The sequence below is a fragment of the Lycium ferocissimum genome, chromosome 4 (genome assembly GCF_029784015.1).
Source record: "Lycium ferocissimum isolate CSIRO_LF1 chromosome 4, AGI_CSIRO_Lferr_CH_V1, whole genome shotgun sequence".
In the NCBI taxonomy this organism is placed as follows: Eukaryota; Viridiplantae; Streptophyta; class Magnoliopsida; order Solanales; family Solanaceae; genus Lycium; species Lycium ferocissimum.
In genome coordinates, this window is record NC_081345.1 from 32,172,774 (window position 1) to 32,198,317 (window position 25,544).

General features: G+C 33.3%; 2 protein-coding genes across 3 annotated transcripts; one reads left to right on the top strand and one right to left on the bottom strand.

The window, feature by feature from the left end:
* Window positions 1-8,701: 8,701 nt before the first annotated feature.
* On the top strand, window positions 8,702-10,656 carry LOC132052330 (uncharacterized). 2 transcript variants are annotated; one of them, XR_009413976.1, is made up of 4 exons: window positions 8,702-8,932; window positions 9,059-9,125; window positions 9,664-10,219; window positions 10,480-10,656. XR_009413976.1 is itself a non-coding variant. In XM_059443819.1 (3 exons), exons 1-3 carry the CDS (start codon window positions 8,769-8,771, stop codon window positions 9,964-9,966), a joined length of 534 nt encoding a protein of 177 aa, XP_059299802.1. In that variant the 5' UTR covers window positions 8,702-8,768; the 3' UTR covers window positions 9,967-10,399. The 2 variants fall into 2 exon arrangements, 1 of the variants encoding a protein (XP_059299802.1); XM_059443819.1 differs by lacking the exon at window positions 10,480-10,656 and having other exon boundaries at window positions 9,664-10,399.
* A 4,548-nt stretch (window positions 10,657-15,204) lies between these two features.
* On the bottom strand, window positions 15,205-23,429 carry LOC132052332 (kinesin-like protein KIN-14C). The gene is made up of 23 exons (XM_059443820.1): window positions 23,242-23,429; window positions 22,023-22,163; window positions 21,766-21,923; window positions 21,563-21,673; window positions 21,171-21,375; window positions 20,941-21,068; window positions 20,757-20,840; window positions 20,576-20,653; window positions 20,399-20,491; window positions 20,266-20,295; window positions 19,551-19,892; window positions 19,382-19,463; window positions 19,192-19,287; window positions 18,926-19,105; window positions 18,717-18,823; window positions 18,455-18,633; window positions 18,065-18,229; window positions 17,699-17,952; window positions 17,311-17,474; window positions 16,764-16,888; window positions 16,086-16,220; window positions 15,645-15,715; window positions 15,205-15,558 (listed from the first exon to the last, which is right to left on the bottom strand). Exons 2-23 carry the CDS (start codon window positions 22,123-22,125, stop codon window positions 15,497-15,499), a joined length of 2,952 nt encoding a protein of 983 aa, XP_059299803.1. The 5' UTR covers window positions 22,126-22,163; window positions 23,242-23,429; the 3' UTR covers window positions 15,205-15,496.
* Between the last annotated feature and the right edge of the window lie 2,115 nt (window positions 23,430-25,544).

Here is a 25,544-nt window from a genome sequence, read left to right on the forward strand (position 1 = left end):
ATTAAAGTAAACAAATTAAATCTTTTTAAATATTATTTGATTTAATCTTTAGATTATATTCATAATATATACACACACATACACATCTATATACAATATATATATATATATATTCCGTAAATACTTTTCTTACTATGTGTGTATGAGAAAAGTATTACTTTAATATGACGAAACTTTCTCTTGTTATTTGTCGTAAGATATATTGATAAATTTAATAATTACTACTTAGCACTATTTTACAAAAGCAATTGAATTATCTTCTTTTTTGTTTCCTGGTCCACAAATTTTGTGTTTTAATTTTAATTGTTAATATATACATATACATATATATATATATATATATATATATATATATATAGAGAGAGAGAGAGAGAGAGAGAGAGAGAGAGACGAAAGATTCAAAACTTGGACATATAGAGAAAAATATAGGTAAGATTTAACAAAGATTAAATCTCGTTTCAATGGCTAGTTTAGTGACTTTTTATTATTTTATTGAAATTAATTACTTATTTTCACCGGAAAATATTGGATAAGGAGAGTATCGTTTCCCAACCCTTAAATGTTAGGGGGGTAAAGTGGGATTCACTGTTTTTTAAATGGTAATTAAAAAGATTATAAATACAACTTATTCAAAATTTGAACTTCTTAATTACTAAAATACAACTTCTTACATTCCTAATATATCAATAATACTTAATTTTAGGAGTTACTACTATTAATGCATATTACTTTTTACTTTCTTTCTTTCAAAATCATCCCCAACCCCGGCCCCCCAAAAAAAAAAAATCTATGAAAAGGACATAGGAGATAATGTAATTTTCTATATTCCATCTACCGTTTTAAAAAGATTTTTTTTCTTTCATTTCCTCGTCTTTATTCTTCTTTTTTTTATTTTCACTTGATGACTGATGCAATTATTTTTTTGTGACTAAAAGAAATTATTTGAATATATTAATATTAACATTAAGAAAACTACACGGAAATATATGGTATATTGTATACAAAAGTACACAAAAATATACCTAAAAAGTATATGGTATATTCAAATTGGCAAATTTAACTGAAAGTATGATAACAAAATATTTGTGGATATAATAGTAGAAATGATTATATCTAAGTATGTATATTATATACCTAATATATGAATATATTACTCTACGTGCCAACCAATTGTACTCTATAATAACATATATGGTAACAAGATACGATATATAGGTAGAATAATATATATAACCTATACTAGAATAATGTACTTGTTCATGAATTAACTTTATTTTTTTGGGTTAGAATTCATGAATTAGCTTGCTAGTAGATGGTGCTGAAGTTTTTTTAGGTAAGCATTTATTGTATTTTTATATACATTTAATTATGTTATCACTAATATAAGAAATCTCCTTATTTTTAGATTTTTATTTATAGCAATAATCTCCTTGTTTTTAGCTTTAAGTTGCACAATTTGTAATATCTAAATTAGTTGTAGATTATATAAATAATTGTTATATATCTTGTATTTGTGAAAGTTCCCTCAGGTAAAAAGCTACATTTGTAAATGAAATAAATCATATATTTGACATATCAAATCTTAGAAGGCGTTTGGCCATGCCTTTTCAAATCATGGTTTGAAACCATAACCCCAAACCAGCGTTTGGACATATGTTTTCACTCATGGTTTCAAATCATGGTTTCAACTTTTTAAAATATAAAATTTAACCCATAAATTTATATTTTATTAAAAAAACTCATAAGTTAGTAGATATTTTTAATAATTACCCCGATCAATCATTTACTAATCTCATTAATTTCCACCAATTTTTATTTATGTCTACCAACCTTTAATTTATGTGGGAGGATTATATTAAAAAGTAGTTACATTACTATTCACGTTAAATTTTCGTTTTTATTGAACTAAAGTTCGGTTAATTGATGTTGTGTTTTTTAAAAAGGTCTTCTAATAGTGTACTAATTTTGTTATGAACTATGACTTGCTCATCTTGTAAGATTGTATAAAAATTGAGAATATTTTTATAGTTTTTACAAATTTTTATGTCTATAAAAAAAATTTAACTTAAAATATCTAAATTAAATGTCCAAATATAATTCGAAATCATATTTTCGAAATTATATTTTCAAGTCATAATTTTAAATCACGTCTAAATGGGGCCTTAGCGTAAAATAAACAGAGTCAGCACGTTGCCCATCGTGTCATAAAATGATATTTCCTGTTCCTTTAATGTCGTCTTTTTCAAAAATTGTCAGGTAAGTGGTATTCACGTTCCAGAGTCAAGACCATCATTTTTTTGCGCGGATTGCCCTTCTTTTGGGGTTGTCTTTAAATTTCTTGCTTAAATTTTGTGGTCTTTAAATTGCCCGCCATGTTGTAGTGTGCCTTTAAGTTGTCTTGCTTGACTTGAAAAGGTGGCGAATACATGAAGTTTTGGGTTCGAACTCTCGCTCAAGCATAAAATAAAAAAATAATTTCGCAAGGCAGGATTGGAGAAGTGTATGCCGGATGCGACATACAATCTTTAAGGAAAAGCTAAAGTTATGTCGGATCCGCATGCCCTAAAAGTCCGCTCATAAGGAATTTTTCCTAAGACATAGTTTAGTTATGCCTTATGGGGCATAATTTGTTATGCCTTAACTAAATTACCGTAAGTTAACTTTTCCTTAAGGCATAAACTTTGCTGCTTATAAGGCAAAGTTTAAGTTATGTCTTAAGGAAAAGTTCCGCACTTATGGGCATACTTTTAATTATGTCTTTGAAAGATACTTTTTTAGTTAAGGCATAACTAAAAGTTTACCTTGAAAAGTAAAAAAAAAAATGTATATATATATATATGCCTCAAGGCAAAGTCTCACGGGAGGGGTATAGCAAAATTTAAACTTTGCCTTATAAGGCAAACACCAGTTATGCTTAAGGAAAAACTTACGCGCTATGGGACATACTTTTAGTTATGTTTTATGGGACACGCTTTTAGTTAAGGCATTACTAAAAGTTTACCTTAAAAAGTTAAAAAAAAAATATATATATATATATATATATAAATATATATATATATATATCTTTCAAACGCACGCCGCGAGACTTTTATTAAACATAACTAAAAGTCACAGCCGGGAGGGCATAGCGAAATTTAAACTCTGCTTTATAAAGTTTTTTTAAATTTTTGACTGAGCGGGAGTTCGAACCCGAAACCTATAAATTTTAGCCGAAGGATAAAATTTAAAGACCACAAATATAACGGGCAAAATTTAAATACCACCCCAAAAGAAGGACAATTCTGCGAATTGCCCCAAAACCATGAATCAAGCCTAGAGCCCATATGATTTTTAATCTATGGGTCCAAACTCCAAACCACCTTCTTTTCAAGAGAAATGAAAAACGGAAAAGGGTCAAATATAATCTTGTACTATGAAAAAAAGTTTAAATATTCTCTTCATTATATTTTGGGTTTAAATATATTTTTAACGTTATACTATTGGATTAAATATATCCCTTCTCTGTTAAGTTTATCCAAAGTGGACATTCAATCTTACGTGACACTGACAATTGATGAGATAGATGTCATGTGGCATGCCACCTTATCACCCTTAACCCATTTTAACCCTCTCCTATATTTATTCTTCCATCACTAAAATTTTCTTCCCCTCCACCATTTGCCAAAACAAGACTATAAAAATGGAATTTGCATAAATCAGCTGCTCTTATGATTTCTAAAATTCTATTTTTGGCCACGTGAGCCAAAATTATAAAATTCTACAAAAATGGAATTGGCATAATCGCCAAAAACAGCAACATCCCCAGTGTAGCGCTCTCCCTCGTATGGCTTTGCTGGGAAGACATAAAGATGAAGTAAAGAAGCAACACCTATCTGTACTGGATGAATAAGTTAAAGTCAAATTGTGGAAGGAATATCAAGCATCCCTAGACAACCGAGAAAATTTTAAATGCATAACACTGCACCCAAATATAATTTTCGAAATAATTATAGCGGCTGATTTATGTAAATTCTATTTTTATAGCCTTATTTTGGCAAAAGGTGGTGGGGGGATTTTAGCGATGAAAGAACAAATATAGGGGAGGGGTAAAATGGGTTAAAGGAAAATAAGGTGACGTACGCTATTGACATCCATCGATTGTCATTCTTAGATATAAAGTTGGATGTCCATTTTGGACAAACTTAACGGATGAGGAATATTCCAATAGTATAATGGTGGGAGTATATTTAGACCCAAAATATAACGAGGGGTATATTTAAACCTTTTCTCATAGTACAGAGGTATATTTGACCCTTTTTCGAATGAAAAATAAAAGTGCATTATCTAACACATTTATATTATTTGAAGATTCAGAGAATTTGTTTTTGTCATATCTTCTTGGATTATTAGCTATTTTTTATACCACTTTTTATGTAATTTTGAGAAAAGACATAAATTCACTCCTAAACTTCGTGGCTCAAAGCTACATTTTGATTAAAAACTGGTAATTTCTTACCCCCTAAACAATTTATACGTGAATTATCCTCAACCTTACTTTGCCCAGACTAGTTGAGAGGTGGGTGTTGTTATACCAGTCGCCTTGTGATAGGTCCACGTCATTTAATAATTTTTTTCTAAATATAATTTGTTCCAAACTTAAAAAATAATTATAAAATGAACAAAACACAACCCAAGTTAAAACCCGACCCGTTCCCAAACAAATGACCCTAATTCCTAAACCACATCCGTTTCACCATATTTCGTTGAGTCCACTTCTGCAATTTTTGGTACGGTTTTTTTATTAATGTTGGTGCGCAAGTTATTCTTGAATTTCTCTTCTACACCAAAGTTTCTGCTTTTAATTTCCAGGTTGTGATAGCAAACAACCTGAGAACTTTGTTTTCCTTATATCTGAAAATAGTAAACTCAGATGGGTATTCAGTTTTAGTTTTACTCTTCGTCTTTTAGCTCTAAATCAATCCACAGCTACTATAAAAGGAGCTTTAAAATGGTAGCAACAAACCATTTTTCAGATCTGAAGAATATTAGCTCGAGCTTCAAGCTTCTTTCATGGAGTTTTTCCGATGGTTGTTCAAGCTTTCAACTCTTCTCCATGAGTGGTGGCTTCCAAATCAAAGCCAGAATCAATTGCACCAATGATGCCGAAAACAGAACAATGACTCTATTTTTTTGATTTCAAGTTATTTTATTTTTAATGTTGCTTTTTTTTTTCCATGAAATCAAATACTAAAATAATGATTATAAATATGGTATCCTGTGGGGCAATTACTTATGTAATATAAATAGAAAAAAGAAACAATTGAAACATATGCAGCCTAATCTGTGGAAAAAAATTGTCTGGAAAAAGGTTGTGGCGTGGAGGAAACGGGTGTAATGGTGGTGAAAACATAAAGAGAAAGTGGGAAGAAGAAGAGAAAAAAAAAGACAGAAAAAAGAAATGTTCGATATTAAGTGTATTTAATTGTATAATGACGAATTAGAAAATGACATCTGGACAAAGTAGTCGGTTTTTAAGCATTACTTTTTCCTCTCACGGACTTTCTAAGTCATCTCTTAAGGGGGTATAAATTACATGTTGAACGAGATTAGGGGGTAAATAATTACTCATAAAGTTAAAATGCTAAAATGAGTTTTCGTAAGTTTAGGAGTGAATTTATTTCTTTTCTCATATAATTTTCAAATATACATATTTAGTGTCCAGACTTGAAGATTATAATTAAGCTCACATTGAAAATTAAATATTTTAACTATTGTACTTAGTATCAAGTCAAACAAAATGAAATGAGGGGAGTAATAAATTAGGAAAGTGGAACCATTAAACCATGTTAGGTGGCTGACCGCGTCTCATTCACTTTTTATCTTAATGTAAATTCTGAGAGAGTCGTATACCAAAAGAAGCAAAGTTTTTTTTTTTTGGGTGAAAATCTGATCATAAAATTGTAACTATTTTTAAATTTTTTGTTCTCACAGATGTTTTTGTAGTCATACTGAAGCTCGACTAACTCAAATTCGCGTGGCCCACTAAATTGTAATCATTAATCAACTTTATTTATTTGATAGTGTTTCACTAACACGGAACTTAATGTTCTAATTTTAGGTGTATATTATATTAGTTAGTGATAGATGAAATACTCCCCCCCGTCCTATATTAGTTGTCAACGGTACTAAATGTGTTCGTCCCAAAATATTCGTCAATTTACAAAATTAAAATAGATTTAATAATTTTTTTTTCATTTAGCCCTTAAAATTAATTGTTTTTAAAAGTGAACAAGATTGATTATATTGAAAAGAGTTAAGGGTAAATTAGTAAAACAACACTTTTTATTTATGATTTTTTAAAGGACATGTTAAAAAAATCATGACAACTAATATGAAACGGAGGAGCATGGTAAACAGATGTCTTAAAAGTTAGTTTGACAAATAAAACACACATTAAATTCAATAATTTAATTATTTTGACTTATTAAATATTGCATAAGTACAATTGTATTAAATACTTCGGAACGTCTTTTTTAGGTCATGTAAACTGGAACAGGAGAACTAATAGTGAGGACTAATTTTTACTTAGCAAAAAGGGACCCCATTTTCCCATTTCCGTTTAGTGTATATCCAAATAAACAGATGAAGTTGACACTTTGCATTAGGCAATATATATATATATATATATATATATATTTTTTTTTTTTTAAATTATAAGTGAATTATCACCATCAGTAAATGGGACACTATCGAAAACATAAGCAGATGAGGTACGTCTACGACTGTTCATCATCTTTTCAATCTTTGTAAATTTGAACACCAGCTTTGACTATGCTTGAATTCAAACTTTGACTGAAAGTGTGTAAGTATTTGTCGTCTTGTGCTTCTTCTTAATCTTTTTTTTTTTATGACCTTTGAATTATGTTGTTTCATGAGGAAAAAATGACTTACGACCTTTTACCAGTACATTATTCTTGCGTCTATACTCGTCTAATTCATTATTTACTATACATAAAGTTAATGCTATTCTCTACACTTGCTAATAACAATATACTAAACTAAAACATCAGAACTAGGTTAGAAAAATGTAAGTTTACCTCCATGTATTTAGGGAGAGCTAGGCTATACATTTATAAATTTATCAACAGAATTAAATTATAAAAGTCAGAGTTGTTCTATTTTTGTCCTCTATGTTTATTTTTTGGAAAAGAACAAGAGAGTAAAAGCGTTTATTTTGTTGAGAAGGGTCTATATTTTTATACTAATATGCTTTCATTGGTTTTACAATATAATTTCTTTACCTAAAAAGGAAAGGGAAGGAACATCGGGTTCACGTTCCTTCGAGGACATCTGATAAAATTGAAATGATACGGCGGCAGCATTAAGTGCAAATGTACCACAATAAGAATAACAAGTGGTGAATGCAACTCACCACTCAAATTTTATGGAAAGAATTTTATTAGACTCAGTATATGCACCTTTATTAGTTTAGACTTTGAATTTTGTACAGTGATGACATATATATTTTTTTACATTATCAAACTAAATCGCCTATAGTAATTCTCTAATAAAAAAAAAAGAACAAAAAAATATTTTATAGCACATTAAATTGCATTATACTTTATTAGTATATAACTTACTCAATAACTAATTATATTTATGATAAATAAATAAATATACATATTAATTATATGATATATATTAAATGACGATTTTTAATAAAAATTCTTGAATTTGAGTTTGCGCTAATCATTTGTTTTTATAGAAAGTGCTTTACTTTAAAAGTAAGATTTTTCTTACAAATTTGAATTAATAGAACCCAAAATAAAATTGAATGCCAAACAAGAATTTTTTTAAAAAAAATTAGGCTTAATACATAGTTAGCCCCTTAAACTTGTCAGAATATTTCATTTAGACACTCGAAATAAGCCATATTTTAATTGAACACCTCAACTTCTAATAAAGTGTTTCAATTAGCCACTTTCGATTCGAATTTTAGAATCTTTTTTCCTTGTCTTTTCATTCATCTATTAGATAGTTAAGTTAACCGCATAAAATATGTTATCTCCTTTAATTATAAGCATCAATCTCAAGTAGAAAATGCTTGGGATTTACGGCTTATTGATGCAATGTGTATACTTAAAGGAGATGACATACTTTATGTGGTTAACTTAACTATGTAATAGATGAATGAAAACACGTGCAATTTTTCCCCAAAATTTGAATCGAAAGTATCTAATTGAAGCACTTTATTAGGAATTGAGATGTTCTATGAAGCATGAATTCGGTGAAATTATTTCATAAAAGACTTTTATAACCTATGTATTAAACCTAAAATTAATGTTAAGTACACATGTTATGCACACAGATTTTTTTAGTACATGGAGTGAGTGGGAGTAAATATATTATAGAGGTCATCAAAGGCGCAAAAAAAAAAAAAAAAAAAAAAAAGGAAAATTGTTTTTTTTTTTTTTTCTCTCTCTCTCTCTCTCTCTCTTGTCTTCTATGAATAGTCAGCCCCAATCCCATCCTTCCTCTTTCTCTTTTCTCCGCCTCACTCTCCCCCATAAATCTCTCTTTTTCTTGCCTCCTATAGGCATCCACTTGTTACTTCCCACCAGGTACTACCCATCTCTCTTTTTTTCTTTCTTTTTTCTTCTATGTTTATTTATGGTAATTTCATTTTATATATATGTAAATATGGAAGGTAGAGATCTTAAGGGTTTGTAAACATTTTCTTTTAACTTTCAGGCTTTGGATCTGTTAAAAAAAGAAGAAGAAGAAGAAAGATGAATATGTACGCTTATCAACAGAAGGCCTTGGTGGGTTGTGTTGGAGTTGGAGAAACTGACATTTCTGTGTCAAATGGTGTCGTTTGTCCTAAGCCCCGTAAGGTTGGGTTCTTTAATTCTGTTGAAGAACCCATCAAACCTTATCAGTTGCTGCAATTTAGGTATGCCTTTTTTCTTCCCAACATTAAATTTATAGTCTTTTTTTTTCTTTTCTTTTCTTGTGTCCTACGTTTTATTCTCTCTGTTCTTATTTAGTGTTTTTTTTTTGCTTTCTTTTGGGTTTTTAGAAATCAAGAAATGGAGGCTTGTGATTTGAAAGCTGGAACTGAGCTGCTGGATATCATCCTCACAAAGGTGAATTTTTAATCAATTTTTTTTTGGTTAAAAGAAAAATCTAATCTTTTTCGCCTTTTTAGAAGGGGATTCAAGATTTCAAGTAGATCTTCTTAATTTTAACTCCTTTTATTTATGTAGGTCACTGAAATTTTTTGTCATCACTTGATATGTTGCATCTTTAATTTTTTGGGGGTATTTCTAGTAAGCATAAGGAAGTTTAGGACACTGTTTTTAATTGAATATCTGAAATTACTATGACTTGTAATTTTCTGCTTTATAAGAATTTTTTTTTCTCAGTATTTTGAAGGGTTGATTTCTCAAGAAAGTCACCTTTCTTCTTGATTTCAATTTTTTCAACAAAGAAAGTGACTTTCTCAGATATTAATACTAAACAGTGTTTTAAAAGAAAAATAATACAAGTTGGTTTGTTTCTAGATGATCTAGTTTGTTAACGAGTTAATTCATCAAGTTGATTTGTTTATAGATGATCTAGTTTGTTAACAACTCAATTCACTTATACTGATAGCTAACAAGTTCTGATTTTTCTGTTTCACAGGGGAAGAATTATGAAGTTGATAAAGCCAATTTTGAGGTGGCTTCATCTCCACCATTCTTTTATGGATCTCCACCAAGTAGGGCTGGAAATCCCCTGATCCAAGATGCCCAATTTGGCAACCACAGTTTTGTCCCCATACTACCAGTCCCAGAAAGAGCAGTGGCACCCACAACTCCACCACCCTCCTCCGCGATCATGAGCGGAGGAGGCTGTGTTCGTGTGAAGTTTGGGAACAACACAGCTCCTGTGAGGATTGAAGGCTTCAATTGTCGCGGCAGCAACAGTATCTCAGCTATGGCTTAGATAAATCCATTGACAACATCACAAAAGAATAGATAAAAAGGAGAGATTTTGGGGGAAGGAGGCCTACACCAATTTGTTTAGTGTTGTATATATAGAGTGACAGAAAGAAAGAAGGTTTTAGTCCAATTTGCTGATGAGTTTTGTTCTCTAATCATTCAAATCCAGTAATGTGTGTATATTGTGACCAAGGTGATGAATGAGTGTTTTTTAAGTCCAAAAGAATAAAACTGTAATAGCCCCCAAAGAAAAGATAGTAATCTTCTTTGGGAGTGACTAGGGTTCCTTTTTATAGCAATTTAGAACAACATATGAGTTGAGGGTACTTAATTGTAGCATGAAGACTCAAAGAGGATGTTCTTTGAAAGTTTGTGACTTTTATCCTTCATTGTAATAGTATTCTGAAGGAAAAAGATGGTCTTTCTTAGAAATTTCATTCTTAGTGTAATTCTATTAGTATTAATTTTCTATTCTTGGCCTGCTACTGCTTTGTTAATAATAGTAAAGGAATAATAGTGCAGTACAGTTTGCTTATCTTTTCTTTGGGAGTGACTAGGGTTCCTTTTTGTGGCATGAGTTGAGAGCACTTAATTGTAGCATGAAGACTCAGAGAAGGTGTTCTTTGAAAGTTTGTGACTTTTAGCCTTCATTGTAATAGTAATCTGAAGGAAAAAGATGGTCTTTTCTTAGAAATTCGGTCTTCTTGTATTCTTCTATACTAATTTTATATTCTTGGCTTGCTACTGCTTTGTAATAATAGACTAATAGTGCAGTACAGATGGATCAAAGCACGTGTTTGCGAGTATTTTCAACTTTGATAATGAATCATGTTGCAATTATTCTATGTTCAATGGCCATTATTATCGCCACTACCCTCTGATTCTGTTCACAAATTTTGAACTTTTTTTAAAGGGTGTGTCATTATCTCTTTGCAATAAAGAAATGGTGGTTAATGCTTGAGGAGTGTTTGAACGAAATATTTTAGTATATTTTGTGATGGGGAAACATTGGAGACTACGTGGATTGATTTGCTTTCTTATGTTTATTTTTTGTTCTTTTGCACTAGTATCTGGTTATTTGATATACGTTTAGTTGAATTGTCCAATTGCTCCTCCCTGAGATTAAGGAGGAAAATTAGAGGCGTGGGGTGCTATGTTTAGCAATTTGTCGTGTGCATTTAAAGAAAAGTTCGATTGCTGACTAGTTTGTCTATAGGCTAGGCTGGCTCTGCTCATGGGTTGTCCACCTCTTTGCTAGACAACACAATAAAAGATTGCCAAATTGTTTGTTTTCTCAACGGCTCCTGTACTTTCCAAGAAGGGTATCCCTCTTCACTAATATGCATTTTTTTTCCCCTTTTTATAATGGTCGTCTTCAGTTAATTTTCAATTTGCAATTTGCACGAATCTTGATTATTTCTAATAATAATTAAAAAAAAAAAGTGAGACCAATCTTAGGACAAACAAAACCGAATTGGTTGGAAAAAAAAAATACCTAGCAACCAAGTACTCCCACCACCAAAAGCAAAGACTGAAGAACCACTATTGTATACTAAAAGACGAGAGAGAACGAGGTGACCTACCCAAGAGAAAGAACGCAAGTACGCAAGAGTGATTCTTCTATCACTTGAAAAGGTCGCTTAGAATAGATGAGAAAAATTACCTAGCATTTTCTTTTTTAAGTTTTGTTAAGATTTAAACCTGATCTTTATGATTTTTAGGGATTAAAATCATGGGAAAAGGGTCAAATTTACCCTCCAAGTATGGTTTATAGTTTAAATTTGCCCTCCGTTAAAATTTGGGATCAAATTTGCCTTTTCCGAATTAGGAAACTTGATATATTGCCTTTTAATGGATGGAAGTCATATAGTGACAAAAAAATTGCCACGTTGGATTGCCACATAAAAAAGATTTCCACATCAGATTGCCACGTAATATTAAGCCCATCAAATTGCCACATCATAACCGGGCCCGCCCGTATATCAAGTCCATAAATATTATTTCAACCCTTTGCCTTTTTTTATCGTCACAATGTGGGTATGATAAAATTCCATTCCCACTGAAATTCTGAAATCCCATTTTTCTGTATTCCCAAATTCACAAAAAATGGCGTCTCTTTTCGCTCAATTCAACATTCTTTCAGACCAGGCTCTTTGTGACAAGAATTTTGACCCTTACACAATAGAAGATGATCTGATGAAGCTCTTTGAAGTGGAAGCTTACAAGGCTTGGGCAGCCATGGAACTCTATCAAGAAAATCAAGTTGAAAAAGTTGAGAATTACATGAATGAAGCAGAGTAAAAAATTAAAAAATGGGAGCTGAAATCAATAAAAAATGAAGAACCCTAATACCCACATTGTGAGGCACAATCTGGTTTAAGAAAAATGATGAAATCGATTGCCGCCTCTGAATCTAATGCTTCCTTTCTGAAATAAAAAAGGGCAAGGGTTGAAATAATATTTATGGGCTTGATATACGGGTCGAGTTATGATGTGGCAATCTGATGGGCTTAATATTAGGTGGCAATCTGATGTGGAAATCTTTTTTATGTGGCAATCCAACGTGGCAATTTTTTTGCTGTAATGTGGACTTCCATCCATTAAAGGGCAAATATATCAAGTTTCCTAACGGGCAAATTTGATCCCAAACTTTGACGGAGGGCAAATTTAAACTATAAACCATACTTGGAGGGTAAATTTGACCTTTTGCCCTAAAATCATTTTCATCCACCAATTTTGCTTTAAAAATTAAACTCCTCCTCAACTTCAAATAATAAACATTTTCCATCCTTTATTCTATGTAATGACTATTTCAGCCTTGTTTTTCTCAATCCCTATTTATGTAATACCATTTTATATTATATATACTATTTTTTTTTTGATCTTGGTATTTATAAGTTTTTATTTAAGTTCATTAACATTAGAAGTAGAATAATGCTTTTATGAATTTGTAACAAAATCTAATGCTATTTTTAATGATTGTTATTGCAATATTATATGCAGTAAGTATGTATATATGTATGTACATGCATGTGTGTATATTTGAGTTTCACTTCTCTCTTATTCGATATTGTTTATATAAATAAACAAGTTTTGTTTGTCGCTAATGGAATATTTCTTAAATTATACAAATAAAATTCATTTACAGTATAAATAAATCATTTTTTAAAATTTGCCTCCATTTTTTAATTGTTTTTGCATTCCTAGATAGAAACATATTTATAACGTTATTAAAACCTGTTACTTTTCACGTGTATAAATAAATATTAAAGTTTTGATTATTTTTTATAAAATTAATTTTTATTTATTCTGCTAATTTATTTTGTTATAGAACTCCATTAACTTATATACTCAACTAATATTTCTCACTTCATTCTTAGCCCAGACGATAATATTTACTTTTTATGGAGGATGTAAATGATTTTCACCGGCCTGATTTTTAGCAATTCGATTGACCAGAAGACGACACCTATGCATATCGTGTAAACAATATTCAAAGAATGACGTCAGTCTTTTAATCTGTTTGGTATGTGTTTACTGCTTTGTGGTTGTGGAGCATTATTTTAAAAAAGAATATGCTCTTAACTTAGGTACATGTCTTATCGTTGTCACGATGGCCCTTGTCTATACAATGTGGAGAACCTATCCAATTGTGAATGATATCTCAACCTTTAATATTTTGGTCCCCCATTGTGTTATACCTTTTGTTTACAAGTATCTTTATGATGGATATGGCGGATTCGAGCCTGCTTTGCTATTTCACTTTTAAGTTTTGTTTATACATATACGTCCACCCCCTCTCTGCCCCCACACATCCACAACTGCTATTTTTAGTTTTTTTGTCTTCCTTTTGCAACCCTTAACATAAAATTCCAACTATGGTTCAAGGTTGTTCCAAAAGGAGGAGCCTTACTGCTACTTTGTTAACCTGTTAATAGGGATTAATGTTTCCAAAGGCAAAATTAAGACTCGGAGTGAACTAGCCTTTATGTGCTATTCGTGCCTTATGCATTGCATTGTCCACCTTGTACATCCTTGGATATTTTTAAATAAAAAAGTTTCTTTCTCGTATTTGACTACAACTAATGTAATGTCGTCGAGAAAAGATATTATGTATATAGTCAAGTATGTTGATGATATTATTACTAAAATATACTAGTATATATTAGTATGTATCCTTAGTTAAATCAAAATTTTCTACTTTTTTTTCTTTCTTTTGCATGCTTTCTACGGGAGTAGGCTTCTTGCTTACTTCAAATAAACTAATCTTGTTTTACTAAGGATTGGTGGGGTTAATACAAGACGCACCAAATGGATGAATTTTTTTTAATTAAAATTGAGTGTAGAATAAGGTGGTGAAACTTATGCAAAATAACTAATCAAGCAAGGATATATACTATAGCCTCGAGTTTTACACTTGATTGTGCCGTTAGATATTCTTTGTCCTTTGCAAGATTTGCTTTTACTGTGTACGTAGTTCTTTACCAAAAGTTAACTTCTTTGCCAGACGTTAATAAGTTATTCATATATCCAACAGTATTGGAGACTCGTAATACCACCTCCATTTCAGTGCAGTTGAATAATAGTCCGCGGTTATCCTCAAACAAATGATCAAAAGACATTTACGTAGATGGTACATTATTTGATACTGACATTTACGTACATGGTACATTACTTGATACTTAGGCGACTTCTTTGTTACAAAAAAAAAAAAAAAAAAAAAACTAGGTAATTTTGGATAAAGTAAAAGTTGAATGATCATTCGTGAAATTATCTGAAAGGTTTTAAGACTAAGGGAAACCAGTAAGGAGTGCACACAATAAAGAATGTAGTTATGTGCCTTGATGCTCACACATATAGTTCATTCTGCATAAAAACACTTTTTCCCTTCATAAGAAAAGGAAATCTCACTGTTTTTCTTGGTTCTTTTCTATCCAAAGGAAAGAAAGCCTCCTTGGTTGTGTCTATTCACTGCCATAGAGTCCTACTGGTACAAGTTTAAGAGATCAAAAAGATTACAAGGACGAATATTTTCATGACTTGCTTTCTGGAAAAGTTTGTACTGACATATGAATTCTTTCAAAGAAAGATAAGTCCTTTCAAGTTTCTGGAATGACATTGTACATTTGATGTGTTTCAAACTGAACTGCAATTCTTGTCCTTAACTTATTTTCACAATTCGGAGGCCTGCTAGCTAGAGGTTTCTCCGTCAAAACAAGATGTTGAAGCATATCCAGAATACGAGTAACCCGAAGATAAATTGCTGATAAAAACCAACATTTGTATGTGACAACTCAACAGACTTTATACAAGCTTTACTCACTGAATTCCTTACAGAGAAAAAAGAAACCTATAAAAAAATTGAGTGTAGTATATCACAACCTGCCCCTCCCTCCGTATTCCCAAATAAAAAAAGAAAAAATAGCAAAATGTCATGTATAGTCCTACACTCTAAAAGGGACTCTCCCTGGTCAATGAAAAGAATCTGTACAGTTAAAGAGGAGAAATTTGATAAACACAACTACTGCATCATGTTACTGCCACCTTTTGGTAGATTTAGCCAACATATTGGCTGCACTGGTCGACTTTCGCAGACCTGAAACATATTAAGGAAGTTCCAATTACACCACTAATTTTTAGCCAAGGGGTATTCTGGGAACATGTCATGCTTAATCAACATACCGTTAGAGGCTTTTGGAGAATCCCTGTCTGATCTTTGCGGAGATCTACGTATTTTATATGTAGTTTTGTATCTGCAAAAGGCCATGTGGGATGATAGTCAAGCAATTAGCTCAAGTCAAGCAGCGGAAAATCACTAGTTCAAAACAGTTGGAATACCTTAAATCTTGGAGGAGTGATGTTAAGTCTACGAACTTCCTGGATTTTTTAGTTTCATCTAAAGCAATAAGTATTTTTTGAATGCTTGACCTTTTGTTTTACCTTTTCCATGTAGTTAATAACAACATTTCAGATGAAAGTTTAGTTTCTATATAAAATTTCTACATAAGCCAATCAGGGTACCTGGATTTACTTGAATAAAACTCTAAGATCTTTATTCTCTTATGTTTCATAAAAATAACATTCTGTAGAAAGCACAAACATACCGAGATGATGTTTACTTACTTATGTGTCTTCTCTGGTGGTTTGTATCCTTCAGGGAAAGGATTGGTGCTTTCAGCACATCCATCAGTTTCTGTGCCCACAGAAAGACCACTATCAGATAGCATATCACTTAGTCTTTCCTCATTATCTGCGTCGCTGAACACAAAGATATCAGCATTTGCAGAAATAATCTGACTTACAATCCGTCTAACAGTCTCAGATTGAGACTGCCAGAGGGACTCCTGTTGGTGTCTAAACTCATCACTATAATTCTTGAAACTAGCTAAATAATTCTGATCAGTACTCTTTGAGCCCTTATCAGATGTTGCTTTCTCACTGAGTCTGGAGTCTTTCCTACCACAGAATTCCAAGCTACATCCAAACAGCCCGCTTGGACATGAATTTTTTTCCTTTTTTCAATTTTCTTTTTTCAGAACAGCGTTTGGTTATACATTGATCTTTTGAAATTTTTTCTGAAGATGAGTTTCAAGTTTGAAAAAGTGGTTTTGAACAGTTTTCAAGTGAATTATTTTTTCCACTCACAAAACTTCTACTTATTTTAAAGTTAAATGCATGTTCAAACACAACTTCAACTTCCAAATACCGTTTCTCAACTTTTTTTCAAATATCACTTTCTTATGTCTAAACCCCTTGTAAGTCTCACGAAATAAAGTTTTGCCTGGAGATGAAGAACCATACCTGAATGAGTTTGGACTGCGTTTCTCACCATTGGATTCTGGAGAAACATTCTTTTGATCTTTGAGCAGCTGTAGTTGCTCAATCTCCTCATCTTTCTTAGCTATTGTATCTTTGAGAGATGCTACCTGGAAGATCAAAAGTTAACAATGGTCACAAATTCACATGCTCCAGAGCAGGAAATTCTAAGTGAGGCAGCAATATCAGCTCTCGCTCGAGGAATAATAAAGAGGAAAGCCATCTCGATTGAGAAAAAGAAAAAAGAACGCAGGTGATCATGCTTGGTTCGACTGGTAAGTAGCTTTGAACTTCTTGTTTATGGACAGGGCTTAAACCCATCGCCAACTAATATCATTGCCAAGACAATAGTCTCGCCTTATGACCAACCTACTTGAATAACTAAATCTTCTTCTTTGCTCCAAATTAGTAATTTACTTGAGAGCGATTAATAAGGCCCACATTTAACTAATTGGAAAAAGGTATTGGTCACCAATTCTAGTACAACAATTAAAGGTTCTAATCTAGTACAAATAGAAAGTTACGAGAGCACCTGCTCCATCAACTCTCTGATATCCCTGCCGTCTTTGCTACTTCGAGCAGCGCCTAGCTCTACTCCAGATGCCCGTTCAGCAAATTTTAATGTGCTCATGGTTTCTGAATATGAAGCAATCTCAGGGTTAAGCTGCACAAACATAAGTGTCTTTGCCTGACCGCCTGTACAACAGAATAGAATTATAAATTACCACAAGAAAGACGGTGATCTTACAGATAAGAAGCAAGCACCTGACATGTTCAAAATCTTTAAACACCAAAGCTAGAGATCTCAACCATGTCAGACATTTGTTTCCATTAGAAGCCTCAGGTACATGCTTATACTGTTAGGTCTACCATTGTACGAGGAACTGAAAGCAAAACATTTTGTATAGAAAGAGAAATACCTAATGAAGCCTGAAGGACTTGAGTTAGTTTGCTGTTTCTGTATGGAATGTGAGCATTCTTTTGTGCCAAAGCAGATATGACATCTCCTAAAGCAGACAATGACTTGTTTATATGTTGTGCCTCCTTCAATCTATCTCCTGTCACCTCAGAGCGATCTACCCTTTCACTTCCAGCAAGATCCACCAAATGAAGACTACTATGCATTGACGAACCACTCTTTATATCCTTCCCTTGGACATGGATAGTTACAATACTGGACATATATTGAAATAAGTTTTACCATATAGGAAATAACCTATCAAAACTTAAAAGGAAAAACATGTAGTTTAAATATTGAAATTCATAGATGAATAGTTGTTTTGAACCTGTGTGATCGACTACTTCTTTCATTCATGGCAGTAGAACCTTTTGCTCGATTTCTCAATCCCGTATGCATTAAATCTAAGACATCATCAGTTCCATTGACGGGGAACATGCTTGCTTCTGGGACAGCTAACCCATTGGGTTGAGAGGTAGATAAAATCCCAAGTGTGTGCAAATCAAGGAAAACAGTCGCAGATCCATGATATATATTGCAAACATAATTTTGATCTTTTGTGATTATTTGGAATTGTACGAAATGGGAGAAAAGGAAGGGACAACTAAAACATTTTGGTAGTTTACATCCAAATTGACAATTTGTTTAATGTAGAAAAGGAGAAAAATGGAGATAATGCTAGGAAAGCTTAAAAAAAATGAAATTTAGTAAAGGATATCTTTTTTGAGAACCATCACTTGACAGTAAGTCACGAACTTGTTCATTATATATTTCCATCATTTGAACTTTGAGTTCATACTTGAAAGTGCTCTCTCTCATTTGGGAAATTCTGAAAAGATCATTCAAAGCTCGATAATTGACTCCCCAATCCTCCTCGCTTGCTCCCTCCGGACCAGTCTGGAGGTTAATTTAACTTGCTTCAGCAATGTTAAACGATGTGTAAACATATTTAACAAATTTATATAGGACAGTATTCTTACCATGGTGTACGTTTTTCCCGAGCCAGTTTGACCATAGGCAAATATACATACATTATAACCATCAAGCACAGACTGTACTAAGGGCTGAATATCTGAATACACTTGAGCTGCAAAGGTTGAAATAGAGAAATTCCTTTTTTATTCATGAAACATAATTTTACAGAATTTGTATGAACTTTATCTGGCATAGTTCGGAGGAATCTGAAAACCTTGTGTTGAAGCTGGATTGTAGACCGTATTGAACTTGAAAGACCTACGGCCTTCTTTTCCTTGTTTGGAAGGATTTACAACAATTAGCTCCCCATTTTCTCCGATATATTCAATCACCGACTGTTTTTCCTTTTGTCCACGAAGGAATGGCCTTATCCGACAATACACTCTAATATTTCCTAATTTGAAAAAGATTCATAAGCAACAGTAAAAGGAGAGAAATATTCCGTCCTCTTAATTCTAAAATTTCATAATATAACAACACCTTTTAACTCCTGGACCTCATTGTGTAGTTTACGATTCTCAGCAAGGACGACAGAGTAGTTTGCAGCTGCATGGTCTAGTGCTCTAAATTTTTCACCTATCATAGAAATTTAACTTCATAAGAAAAATCCTACACAATCACTTAACTTTAAAATCTGTTTTGATATCTTCCACCTATATACAGCACTGACCTAATTGATTGAATTCCTCTGCATAGCTCCTTTGTGTTTTCACTACTTCTTGCTTTATCGACTGAGAAGCAAACTTCAGCTCCTGAAGTTTATGGATATCCAGATCAGATGTGACAAACAACGAATTATGTTAGATTAAATTAAGAGAAAAAAAAAGATCAAATCATACTCGTAGTGCGCCAAGCTGGAATTCTGTGAATATTTGGTACACATTCTCCTTCTTGCTCCACCTCTGTGATTTTGATTCAGAAAAAGTCTCGAGTTCTTTCACTCTGTTTGTTGATTCTTTTAAAAGGCTCTCGATGTTTTTCAACCTCTCCTCAAGCTTTTGTTGAGTATCTCTAGCCTCTTTTTCCATTTCTAGGCACCGTACTTCATGTGCTTTCTTAGCTATTTCTAGTTCTTGCTTCAAAGCTGAAATCTCTTGACTATGATCATCCTTCTCCTTCATCAATCTAACCACGTCGTGATTCTCATTTTTCTTTTCCTCATCCATTTTGATTTTTACGTTCTGTAATATGATTTCAGTTCAAATAGGGATGCTAAACTTTAAAATCAGATCCTTTTCATCAATAGCAAATTTCATTGAACACATGTGATGATAAAATTGTAGGCAGAGTAGATACATAACACTGTTGAAAATGATGTTTGATGTAAATAAGTAATGATTACAACACACTCAGTGCTCACTCCAAGCAAGCAAAAACCTTGGATGGGAGAAAGTACAGGTAACTTTATTTTCAAGAGATCAGATAGGTAGATCATATATTAAGAGTTAATACAAACAAAATTACAGGAAATGAAACTACAGAATGTATATATACCACTAAATATACTGATCATTGAGCAAACAATGTGGCAGAGAAAGAGAGGTGGTGAACTACCTTAATTTGCTGAAGCTGGTTCATGACAATCTGAAATAAAAGATTTGTGTGGGTGAAGGATGCATAAGCTCTTGAAGAAGTAAAATTTCCTAGACTTCAAAAACTTTTTCAAAGGAAGCGAAGCCTACACTACCTGCGTCTCTTCACTAGTCCCAGTTGCAAGGGCTTCCAGGACTCGGATCCGTGACTGGTATTTCTCCTCACGAGTCTTGAATAGATTGTTTTGCTACAGACAACAGAATAAATGTCATGAGAAAGGTTCATTTTAAAGAGAATTTGGGCGAAAACAGCAAAGGCGTATCATATATACCGTTCTAAGATGTTCAGCTTGAGTAGAGATTCGCCGCTCAATTTCTTGCACTACTTTTCTCAACAAGCATGCTACCCGCTGACAGATTTAAACAACTAAACGATGTTAGGGTGTAATTCTTGTGATGTATTCGAGTAGAACAGAATATAATCATGAATATCTTTATCTCGTTTGTGCGCACATGAGGTATCTCTCCATTCTTCCGCTCAACGCTTTCATCAAGAATCCCATTCACAACACTTAGAAGTGACTGGGTTGGGGCAATCTGAGTGCAAGAAAACAATCAGTTGTAATAAGTATGAAGTCAAATTTCAGATGTATAATTTAGTCAAAGCTTCACCGACAAAAAGGGACATGTTACTAACATCCAAGCTGTTAGATTTCATCATTTCGGTAATCTTCGATGGGGGAAGATCAGCATAGCCCCCTTGTTTAAGCTGAAATACTTCATGGAACTTATGTCCAACGTGATGTAATAATGCAGCTGATGGCTCTATAAAGTTCAAAATACAGAAGTCAACAATCTAAGAAAAAAGATATCTCGTTAGTGAAGCTTGGGAAAGTAGTTAGAACATAGGGATTTAAACAACCATACCTGCCATCACGGGACTTCTCAAAGCACGCTGGAATTTTGAATCTGATCCTATTTTTCGTCTCCCTTCTGTTGAGGATGGGGAAGAATGAGTACTCGACAGTTCCTGTTTGCGAGATACTGGTGTGGTTGAACCATATCCTCCAACATCTGGAGTAAATTCTGCTCGAAGTGTTAAAAGGCACTCCACAACAATTTTCATGGATCCCTGGATAATGTATCAGAGTGAATATATCAAAAGAAGAAAAATGATGTATAATTGTACCTAAAGGTACAGAAAGTTACACATTTATGCATATTATAACACATACAACCATTTTATATAATGATAAGCAGACATAAAATGATGCACATATATTAGAAACATGAGAGCACAGCTTTATACTCGTGCTAACCTTTTCTAGATCTGATGCTTGAAACCTAGGCAAGCCCATTTCATCCATAGCTGACAACAACCGTTTCACATTTTCTGAGCCTAACTCCGAAGAATGACCTGAACCATTAAGCTAGAATGAAAGATGCAGTAAGTCAGATCATCAAAACAAAACCACCCTTAGCTTCTAATTACTGTAAAATCCTACATATTAATTACTACTACCTCTGGTATAAAACCTGGTTTCAACTTGTTCAATAATTGACACAAGATAGCTCCATCAACTAAATATGCTCGTAATTCCTCATCAGAAGCATTTACTGGCAAACTTAAGTAAGGAAGAAGACTGTTCATCCACTCTACCAAAGTTGCCCGTTGCTTAGCTGTATACATAACAAAGTGAAATCAAAGAGAAAATCAGCCCAAGCAAGAGTTTGATCAGCAAATACATGGTATTAAATATTATTTGACTTCAGCCTCACCATTACTACTTGACGAAGGCTCAAAGATGTCCCCACTAGTGGACGGAGTTGAGCTATTCCGTCTACCACAATCTTTAGCTACACGATCCAGGATTGAATTCATGATGGTAACTAGAGCACGGTCTTCAATTCAGAGAACATCTGAATCACATTGAAAACAGATATGCTGAAATCAATTTATCCCTGACCTCCACAAATCGTAAAACGAAAACATTCCGTCTAAAAGATTGTCTCAACAACAGAAGCAGCTTGCAAGTTCACTATACACAATTATCAGAAAGTTTGCAAGGCAATATACAATTATCAGATCTTTTTTTTTTTAATAACCGTGATATTCGGGCCAGCTTACGCGCACCTCGACTAATTTCACAGGTACCTACAACCCTCTACCAACACAAGTACCTGGTACCCTCCACCATCACAGGTACCGGGTAACTCTTTCCACCAAGGCAGGCACGGTTATCATACAGGTGACCTCTTGGTAATTGGAACTAGCTAACAAATAATCCAAGGAATTCCAAATTAAATCTCATCGCTCTGTGTGAACATTATGATTAGCATAACAAGAACGCAAAAACAGTTACCACCATTTTTTTCATATGCACTTCAAACAACATGCAACATGGGCATTGAGGAAAGTAAAGTCAACTTTGGAGTTGCATCTTATACTAATATGGTCCCGGTCCTGGTCCTAAAAATTACGACTAGCTTTAATCAACAGTATAAATTGATCAACACAATGTATAAAACATTACATAATTTGAAAGGTAGAAAATGAAGAAAAATAGCTAGAAATTATGAGAAGCAACGACCTTCTATATGGTAAAGCAATGTGATCAATAATAAGAAGATAGGAACAAAGAAATATAATCACCAAATTGAGAATATGAAACGCACAACTTCAGAGTAAGGTGGCAATTACACATGCAAAAGCCATCAACCATTCTAATACCATCAAAATTTTCATGAAAACAAATAACCCTTTGTTCAATTTTCAAGCTTTAACTAACCAATACTCAATCTTGAAATCTATTATCCAAGAATCAACTCTATGAATGATCACAGGCAAATTAAAAATCAAGAATAGAGAAACCAAGAATACATAAATCACCAATAAGAAGAATAAGATGAAAAAACATACTCATTAACGACAAAAATCTTGTCAACAGAAAAGGACTGAAATTGTAAAGGAATGTTTGTTGAAAAAGATGGAAAGAACCTGTGAAAAGTGTAGATATGGAAAGGCATAAACTGTGCACGTTCTTTAGAGAAGACCAAAGGCAATGATTATTTAATTATTGTCATTATTATTAGCAATCAATATGGAATTCTTTTTTTTTTTTCTTCTTTCAGAATTTTGTCTCTGAGGAATTTTTTGTTCGCTTAGTCTCCCATTTTCCGTGTACCGTTAGTCTCCTGAGGGAGGTTGATAACCTGACCGCGTACCGTTAATTTAGGAGATCTCTTCCTAGCTAACCTTTCTATTTTCTCTTTTTATATTTGCCTTGTGTCAACCTTTTCATTAGTAAAAAAATAAAACTTTCCCAAGCCAAAAAAAAAAAAAAAAAGTTCCCACGTTTTTCTTCTTTTCCTATTATTATGTTGTTACTTTGTAGGAAAAAAATTACTGTAGTAATATCTTGCTCCCTCGGTCTCATATTACTAGTCCACTTTTTTTTTAAAAAAATCAAATTATATAAATTTTGACCAACATTTTGAGATATATTTTTTCACCATATTAATATGAGAAGAATTGCAACTTGTAGTACTTTGCGTGTAGTTTTTGAATGTCAAATTATAATTTTAAGCTATTGAATTGATATAGAGCCCGTTTGGATTGACTTATAAATTGGTGGTGTTTGGTAAAATAGAAAACAACTTAAATTAAGTCAAAAAGTGCATAAAATAAGCCAAAATCAAGAAGTCAAGCTCAACCCCATCTTAAAAAGTCATTTTGGTTTGACCAACAACTTTACCCTTTTATCCCTTATATTTTCTGTTAATTCCAATACTACCCTTACTTCTAAAAACCCTTTAAGCACTTTTATCCAAACACGTAACTACTTATTTATAAAATAACTTTCAACACTTAAAAAGTACTTTAAGCATTTATGCTTAAAAATCACTTTTTTTTTCCAGCTAATCCAAACGGGCTCATCATCTAATTTAGCTTAAAAAATTAGTTAACTTGACTCTCAAAAAGCCAAACATAGCAACTAATATGAAACAGAGCACTTCCCAGTGGTGATGGGATTGTACCAGAGATCAGCTCTTAGCCCATTTTTATTCTCGTTGGTGATGGATGGATTGACGCGGCAAATTCAAGGTGAGGTGCCATGGTGTATGTTATTTGCGGATGACATAGTCCTGATTGACGAGTCTCGCAGCGGGGTTAACGCTAAGCTGGAGGTTTGGAGACAAACTCTGGAGTCTAAAGGGTTCAAGTTAAGTAGGACCAAAACAGAGTACTTGGAGTGCAAGTTCGTTGATATAGTGCATGAGGCCGACGTGGAAGCGAAGCTTGGCACCTGTGTCATACGGAAGAAAGATAGTTTCAAGTATCTTAGGTCTATTATACAAGGAAACGGGGAGATTGATGATGACGTCACACACCGTATTGGTGCGGTGGTGGATGAATGGAGGCTTGCCTCCGTAAAGGTTGGTGACAAGTTAAGGTGCCACCAAAACTTAAAGGCAAGTTCTACAAAGTGGTGGTTAGACCGACTATGTTGTATGGGGCGGAGTGTTGGCCAATCAAGAAATCTCATGTTCAGAAGATGAAAGTGGCGGAAATGAGAATGCTGCGATGGATATGTGGGCACACTAGAAGCAATAGGATTAGGAATAGAGTCATCCGAGACAAGGTTGGAGTAGCCTCAGTGGAAGACAAGATGCGGGAAGCGAGGCTGAGATGGTTTGGGCATGTGATGCGGAGAGATGAAAATGCCCCAGTGCGGAGGTGCGAGAGGCTGGCTAGCGATGGTTTCAAAAGAGGTAGAGGTAGGCCGAAGAAGTATGTGGGGAAGTGATTACACAGGACATGGCGCATTTCATGCTTACTGAGGACATGACCTTAGATAGGAGGGTATGGAGGACTTATATTAGGGTAGAAGGCTAGTAGGTAGTCGCGTTTATCCTTTCTTACGAGTAGTTATATTGCTCTATAGTTTCTTGTCTCTTGATTTCTGCGAGTATCTGTTGGTTTATAACGGCTTATTTACTTTCATTGTTTTCATTTTCATAATTGCTTTGATTTGTTTGTCCGTATCTGACCTTTCTTATGCTTTTTCTTGAGCCGAGGGTCTTCCGGAAACAACCTCCCTACCTAAGATGGGGGTAAGGTCTGCGTACACTCTACCCTCCCCAGACTCCACGCTGTGGGATTCACTGGGTATGTTGTTGTTGTTGTATAAATTATAATTTTAAAATATTGAATTGATCTAATCCAATTAAGCTCCAAAGATTAGTCAACTTAACTTTCGAAAAGAAAAACAAGACAACTAATATGGGACAGAGGGAGTA